At 33.8% G+C, this 8,034-nt stretch overlaps 2 protein-coding genes across 14 annotated transcripts in view; one reads left to right on the top strand and one right to left on the bottom strand.

The window, feature by feature from the left end:
- Window positions 1-210: 210 nt before the first annotated feature.
- DPY19L4 (dpy-19 like 4) overlaps window positions 211-8,034 on the bottom strand; it is a 71,659-nt gene continuing 63,835 nt past the window's right edge. For 11 of the 13 annotated variants that reach the window (XM_033125902.1, XM_033125896.1, XM_033125891.1 and 8 more), the window contains 2 exons: window positions 2,702-2,860; window positions 211-1,104 (listed from right to left, as the gene is read on the bottom strand). In XM_033125902.1, coding sequence (XP_032981793.1) covers window positions 940-1,104; window positions 2,702-2,860 — 324 coding nt within the window. In that variant the 3' untranslated portion in view covers window positions 211-939. Of the gene's footprint in view, window positions 1,105-2,701; window positions 2,861-2,893; window positions 3,027-8,034 lie in introns of those variants that run through there. The other 2 variants (XM_033125897.1, XM_033125901.1) reach the window with 2 other exon arrangements.
- On the top strand, window positions 6,424-7,476 carry LOC117033680 (peptidyl-prolyl cis-trans isomerase-like 3). The gene has a single exon (XM_033125903.1). The coding sequence runs from the start codon at window positions 6,900-6,902 to the stop codon at window positions 7,383-7,385; it is 486 nt and encodes a 161-aa protein (XP_032981794.1). The 5' UTR covers window positions 6,424-6,899; the 3' UTR covers window positions 7,386-7,476.

Genomic DNA, 8,034 nt, shown 5'->3' with positions numbered 1-8,034 from the left:
GGTTAGTTTTTGTTTTTTGTTTTTACTTTTATTTATTTAAGTGTGTTTTTCCAGGACCCATCAGCTCCAAGGTAAGTAGCTGTTTCAATCTAGTTGTGGATCGCACAGCTCACAGTGGCCCAACTGGGGATCGAACCAGCAACCTTGTTGTTAAGAGCACTGCGTTCTAACCAACTGAGCTAACCGGCTACCCCGAGTTACTGTTTTAACACAATTAAATTGGTACCAAATTTATGGGTATAAAAAAAGCTAACTACTTAATAGTCATAAAATAAAATGCAATATCATGCATTGTATACTGCTTAGAAAGTGCTCACCTATATAAGCAGCAGATGATGAGAGCAGTATCATGGATAATCTGGATATATCTCTACATATATCCTTAAAAATCACTTTTTTTTATATCATTTCCATTTTAACTTAAATGCCACATATTTTCAGCTAACGTTTAAATTAGTTTTTTATTGTAATATTTCAGTTCTATTATAAACATGAAATACCTTCAGAAATTGCCTTGAGGGTAAGAATAATTATTTCCTTCTATTCCATAATTATGTCACATTAAGTATATATTGAATGTTATGAGAAATATACTCTGACCCTGAACATATTCAAATTCAAGATCAATGTTATGATAGAATGAAGATTTATGAGGAAAAATCCAAAATAGTTTAGAAAGTGAACTCTTTGAAGATCATGTAACAAGAATACCTGGCTGGAACATTGCACAGTGGTAAGATTTGACATTTTTCCAAAGGACAGTAATGCTTGATCTTTTATTCCCCACAGAATGCTGGATTCAGTTAACAGCAGGAAGGGAAAAGCAGCAGCAACATTCCAAATGTCCATACTCTGATCTCCAAAGTGATACCACATAGGTAGAAGAAAATCACATTTTACTTCAGATGGTATAAATCTGAAATGAAGGTTCTGCTATTTTCAAGACTGAAAGGATATCACAGTGTTGATTTTATACACAAAGTAGGATCTGTTCCAGTATACTCTAGTGAAATAATTCACATATGGAGAATAGTTAATTTTGACCTCATGACAAAATCGCCCATATTTTGAGTAGGTTAACTTGTCACTCTCTTCACAATCCACCTATCAAAAGATATAAAACGTAATATTAAAAAGCTTATTAAGCTTATAGCACAAATGCAATCAATGTACAAATGACTATATGAAAAATATATGCCAAACATGGACTTTCTCACCTTGTTAGCAAACACCTCACATTGTTTAAAAAATAGAAGCCTCTTCATAAGAGAGTCACGATGTACACTAAACTTTTGAGCTTCCCATTGATATTGAAAAATCAGTATAAAGTGTTTCCAATTTTTAAAAGATTTCATCCTAAAATTTAGAAGGCTATGTCTCAATAGTCCATTATTACTCCTCTGCAGAACTTTATGATGGAGCCTACCAAGGCTGAGAAATGAACATATTATATTCTTAATGTACATTCAAACACTTCTCCTGGTGTAGAATTGACTAACAATTATATAATAAGTAAATTTTTGTGACTTATCCAGTGCAAACCTTTACATTCTCACTTTAATGATGTTCACTAAGATAACTTGGCTAGTTTGAAGGGTTTTCTATGATAAAACACTAAATATTATTCTAATACCTATAAAAGATGTCAGAGAGCTAATTTTAAGAGTAAAAAGATGTGGTTTTAAGTCCATGCCTGGCATTATATGAAAGTAAACTGACCTTCAAAATGGAGCAAAAAAGTAGAATAAAAAAGGCTCCAGATAGCAGATAGCAATATAGTGGTAATCACCGAATACCTGATGTTTAATAAAATTCCATTTTGTTGCCAATTAAGCCAAAGATCAGACATCAAGTACCAAGGGACAAAATTCAAAATACATGCAGCAGAAAAAAGAGTAAGTTTATATCACAAGATTAAGGAGTCATGAAGAAAGAGAAAGATGAAAATCATAAAAAACTAACTTCTCACCTCTAAACTGGTCTGGGATGATAAGACAAAGAGCTAATTATTTAGGAAGGGACAGAAAACATCTTGGCCGTAACCTTAGTAGACTATGCACTCCAACCTAGAATGACCATTAAACTTTTCCTAAGGTCCCCCCTCAACTTTTCCAGGAATAAAGACACCTATTCCAGACAACATTAATTACCGTCAGTCTTCTTAGTTGCTAGACATACAGTACATACATTCCAGGCTGAGATGTATGAAAGCTTGGTAAAATAACTGAAATCAATGCAAAATTAAGATATAGCTAAGTCTTAACAATTAAAGTGGCTTTAAATAACTTTTGTGGATAATAGGGATTTAATATAAGAACTGTGATAATTTAGTAATTTTTCTAGATATGTATCAAATCACAAGAAATTTCTTAACATTAAAAATATAACAATGCAACCAGATGCTCTTTAGATTAAAAATAAAATAACCAAATTATGCTATGTTTTATTTATAAATGAACATGTACAAGTACAGGCAATGAATAAGGAATCCAGGTATTGGTAAAATTTTTCTTTTGCAAAAATGTTCAACTTTTCTTTTGTACATTGAAAAAATACTTCAAACTACTTTTGATAAGCTCCCTCCATTGTTATAAAGCTTTAAATTATATTCTTAGTTAAGTTCCAAAACTAAAGTTTGAAGATTACAAGTTTAAATAAAGTCATTTTTCTCAAAAGATTTAACTTTCAAATGGTTACTTACATGGCCATTAGCAATGTCTAGCAAATCTTTAACCCTACAGCCTCTCATAGTTCCCACCTCATTGCAGATAGCATCCTCTACAATTAGATAATTAGCTTTGTAAGATGTCAGTATTTTATAAATATCCTCAGCAGATCGCTTTGAATAGATTTGATAGATCTGAAAGAATATAACCAAAAGTTATTTTAAAAGACATTTAAAACTTCTGTTAATCAAAACTATACACTGAGGAGTGGCCGGTTAGCTCACTTGCTTAGAGCATGGTGCTGGTAGCACCAAGGGTGCCGGTTTGATCCCCGCATGGGCCACTGTGAGCTGTGCCCTCCTTGGGTTAAAAAAAAAAAAATTACATAAATAAATATTTTTAAAGAAAAAAACAAAAAACCAAAAAAGTATGCACTGAGTATTTACTATGTTCTTATTACTGAGTAGTATCTGTAGAAAATAAAGATATTCACTAAGACTTGATTCCTGCCCTCAGGAAGCTTATATTCATATGCTATTAGCCATTTATATCTCCTTTGGAGAAATGTACGTTCAAATGCTTTGCAATTTCCCCCCAGCTTTATTGAGATATAATTGACATACAACACTGTGAAAGTTTAAAGTGTACAATGTGTTGATTTAATACACTTAGATATAGTAAAATGATTACCACCATAATGTTAGCTAACATCTCCATCAGGCAACATGATTACCATTTTTTTTTGTGTGGTGGGAACATTTAAGATCTACGCCCTTAGCAACTTACAAGTATATAATACATCACTAATAACTATAATCACCATGTTGTACATTACATCCCCAGAACTTACTCATTTTCTAACTGGAAGTTTGTACCCTTTGAATAACATCCCCAATTTCCCCACCCTTCATACCCTGGTAAGCACCAGTCTATTCTATGTTTCTATGAGTTTGGCTTTTTAAAATTCCATATATAAGTGGTATCATACAGTATTTGTTTTTCTCTATTTGACTTATTTCACTTAACATAATGCCCTCAAGATTCATCCTTGTTGTTGTAAATGGTCTTTGCCTATTTTTAAATTGGTTTGTCTTTTTATTATTGAGCTGTAATAGTTTCTTTAATCTTTTTTACTACCATGTATCAGAGTATTTTATACATAAGATAAAGTCAGCAAGGTTAAAAATAATTTGACCATTGTCACAAAGTACTGAATGAGCCAAGAATGCTTACAACTCATGTCTGGATTCCATGGCATTTTTCATTACAACTTTGCTGACCTTCTGAGATAATAAGCTCTGGATATTAATACATAATGAGGTTTTTCAGTTTTTTTGAAATGCTAATACTGGATCAGCTCATTACCCTTCAGAAAATAATAAATCACAAATGTTAAGCCAAAAGCATCACATACTATTTGTCCTGAAAATACTTTGAGACTTGAAATCTAGATTGCACAAGTTACCAATCTATTTGCAAAATATTCAGTAGCTGCCTACTACATGTTATGGTTGCTGTCTATCCAGCACCTTTCTGTCCAATGTCCACTGACATGTTAGACATTCACCCGAACATTTTGTGGTACACTGAATGTTAATAAATCAAGAGCAAGTTGCTCACTCACTGCACTTTGCTAAGTAAGTTTCAATGGTAATGGTTCTATCCTATCCAGCCTATACCTACTTATAGATTTTTACATACATTTTAATTTAGTTTTAAGTTTGGCAAAATTGTAACATACTCTTGGGGCATTTAAAAAACACTTCTATTCAATGGCGATTACATTACTGATAGACTAGGGCAGGGTTTCTCAACCTCGGTACTATTGACATTTTAGGTCAGATAATTCTTTGTTGGGACAGAAGGAAGGCTGTTCTGTGCATTGTTGTATGTTTAGCAGTATTCCTGATCTCTACCCACTAGATGCCTATAGAACCCCTTCTCCAGTTGTGACAACCAAAAGTGTCTCCAGACGTTGCCAAAAGGCCCTTGGGGGCATACTGTCCCAGGTTTGAGAACTACTGGCATAGGAGATCATACAAAAATCAGTCACATGTTACGAATTATTATAAATAGTGTCTAATTCAAATGACATGGTCTCTCGTTCATAAAGTTCGGTTTGAATTTTAATTTAAAACCAAATTTATTCAGTACTTGCTATATACATCAGAGAGAAAGACAAAGGTTTGGGGGGGAAAAAGGTTCCTATTCTCATAGCCAAGTCACATAAAACTTAAAACTCTAAAATATTTAAATTTAATTAGAACCTAATTAAAACTCTGACCTAATTATAAGAGATTCTGAAATTCTATATTAGGAAAAAGAACAACCAAAAGAAAACAAAGCCACGTCAGAGTTGGTTGGTTTAAATGCACAAAAAATAGAGTCTAGGAATATGCTGTATATATCCTGTGTAAGGAACACTATCTTTTTGAAGTGCAGCAAATATTAATTAGAGGCAGCTGTTGTCTCTCAGGTCAATTACTCTCAGGTAGATCTCTCCGTCTCTAACTTTTCCCCTGCTTTATTCTGTTCTCTCTGCTATGACCATAATAAACTTTGTAATACAGATCTAAGCATTCCATCCCCAGGCTTATTAAAGGCCTTTGATGATTCCCAAATGCCTCAAGGTTAAGTCTAAATTCTCCAGCATGACATTCCAGGTCCTTCAGAATATGGCCTCAATTTATTTTCTAGTTTAATGACCATACAAATTTCATAGTTCATGTTACGTTTTCAGACTGGAATCATATGTATTCTTTTTTCAAAGAAGTTTTTACTCATCCTTTGAAGCCCAGATCAAGATAATGCCCTTTATGAAGACTTGGATTTTTGTAGGCAGAATTGATTGCTACTGCTTTTAAACTCCTCTTTGTACTCTGTGTGTTTATTTGTGTATGTGTGTGCACATACAATTATAATTTAATAGTACATAATAATGACAGAATAGCTAACAAATTGTACTATATTTCAGGCATGGTGCATTATTCATTTCATTCTCGTAACTAGGAGGTGAGAACTATTATTATTTCCAGATTCAAAAGCTTGCTCAAAATTAAAGAAACTGAAGAAGACACAACTAAATGGAAAGATATGACATGCTCATGGATTGCAAGAATTAATATTGTTGAAATGTCCACACCACCCAAAGCAATCTACAGATTGAATGCAATCACTATTGAGATTCCAATGGCATTTTCCACCGAACTAGAATAATTCTAAAATTTGTATGGAACCACAAAAGATCCCAAATAGCCAAATCATTTGTAGAAAGAATAACAAAGCTGGAGAGATCACGCTCCCTGATTTCAAAGTATACTACTAAGGTATAGTAATCAAAACAGTATGGCAGTGGCATAAAAACAGACACACAGATCAATGGAAAAGAAGAGAGAACCTAGTCAAAAATATTATAACAACTATGTATAGTGCCAGGTGGGTACTAGACTAATGGGGGGTATCACTTTGTAAATTATATAAATGTCTAACCACTATACTATACACTTGAAACTAATATAAAATAATATTGAATGTCAACTATAACTGGAAATAAAAAATACTACAGAGCCCAGAAATAAATCCAAACATATATGGACAACTAATTTACGATGAAGGAGTCAAGAATATACAATGGGGAAAGGACAGTCTCTTCAACAAATGGTGTTGGGAAAACTGTATAACCACATGCAAAAGAATGAAACCAGACTACTATCTTACACCATACACAAATATTATTCAAAATAGATTAAAGACTTGAATATAACATCTGAAACCATAAAATTCCTGTAAGAAAACATAGGCAGTAAGCTCCTTGGTATCGGTCATGGCGATGTTTTTTTGGATCAGACTCTGAAGGCAAGAGAAACAAAAGCAAAAATAAATGGGACTACATCAAACTAAAAAGCTTCTGCAGAGCAAAGGAATGCATCAACAATAAAAAGGCAAGCTATGGAATGGAAGAAGATACCTGCAAATCATACAATCAATAATGAATTAATATCCAAAATATATAAAGAACTCATATAACTCAACAATATCAACCAAAAACAACTTGATTTAAAAGCGGGGAGAGGAGGGCTGAAAGATACTAATTTTCAATTTAGAGACCTGGCGGAGGTATCTGCGATTGCATCTTTTCTGTTTTAGCTACAGTTGTGTTAATCGAAGTGGTTAAAGATTTGTTTTCGAACTTCTCTCAATAAGACTGTGAGAAATTAAGTAACAGTAAGAAAAATGTCGGTGACACTGCATACAGATGTAGGTGATATTAAAATAGAAGTCTTCTGTGAGAGGACACCCAAAACATGTGAAAATTTCTTGGCTCTCTGTCCCAGTAATTACTACAATGGCTGTATATTTCATAGGAATATCAAGGGTTTCATGGTTCAAACAGGAGATCCTACAGGTACCGGAAGAGGAGGTAATAGTATCTGGGGCAAGAAATTTGAGGATGAATACAGTGAATATCTTAAGCACAACGTTAGAGGTGTCGTATCTATGGCTAATAATGGCCCAAACACCAATGGATCTCAGTTCTTCATCACCTATGGCAAACAGCCACATTTGGACATGAAATACACAGTATTTGGAAAGGTAATAGATGGTCTGGAGACTCTAGATGAATTGGAGAAGTTACCAGTAAATGAGAAAACATATCGACCTCTTAATGATGTACACATTAAGGACATAACTATTCATGCCAACCCATTTGCTCAGTAGCTATACTGGACACGGACAAAAACTTGGCAAATATTTGAGGGACATACCTATCGTGGTTAGCCAATTTTTGTTTTTTTGTTTTTAAGGAGGGCACAGTTCACAGTGGGCCATGCAGGGACCGAACCAGCAACCTTGGTGTTATTAGCATCACGCTCTAACCAACTGAGCTAACCAGCCACCTGGTTTTCCCTGTTTTAATTATGTCAGAGATTATATCATCCTGCTTGTTTACAACTAAGATCTATGAATTAGTGGTACCAAGGGGAGCCAAACAGCTTTTACTCCCATCCTTAGAGCATATTCTTTACTATAACTATTGTCCAATGTACTTAAGTTTAATTTTTTTAAAAACCCTTCTGGTTTTTCTTGTTGTTACAACATATAAACATTCATTTTTAAATGCTGAGACCCCTGTCAGGCATTTTTGAGCACCCTCATTATATACTCCTACCATTTCTAGTCCACATCCTGGAAATACCATTTCCATTAATTATTCACTTTGTGCAGTTAGAGGAAAGACAAGATAAAAAGATGGTCTGGAAAGGCCAGCCAATCCATTTCCTATTTTATCTAGTCTTTAGATTTATAATAAAGGCTCAGAGAAGTCCTGCATTACAGTAAACACTTAGAATTTCCCAACTGATTTGCC

The sequence above is a fragment of the Rhinolophus ferrumequinum genome, chromosome 14, assembly GCF_004115265.2.
Source record: "Rhinolophus ferrumequinum isolate MPI-CBG mRhiFer1 chromosome 14, mRhiFer1_v1.p, whole genome shotgun sequence".
Taxonomy (NCBI): domain Eukaryota; kingdom Metazoa; phylum Chordata; class Mammalia; order Chiroptera; family Rhinolophidae; genus Rhinolophus; species Rhinolophus ferrumequinum.
This window is presented reverse-complemented; position numbering and strand designations above follow the sequence as displayed.

Coding starts and splice junctions, on each gene's coding strand:
- LOC117033680 (XM_033125903.1), top strand. CDS start 6,900: ATGTCGGTGACACTGCATACAGATGTAGGTGATATTAAAATAGAAGTC.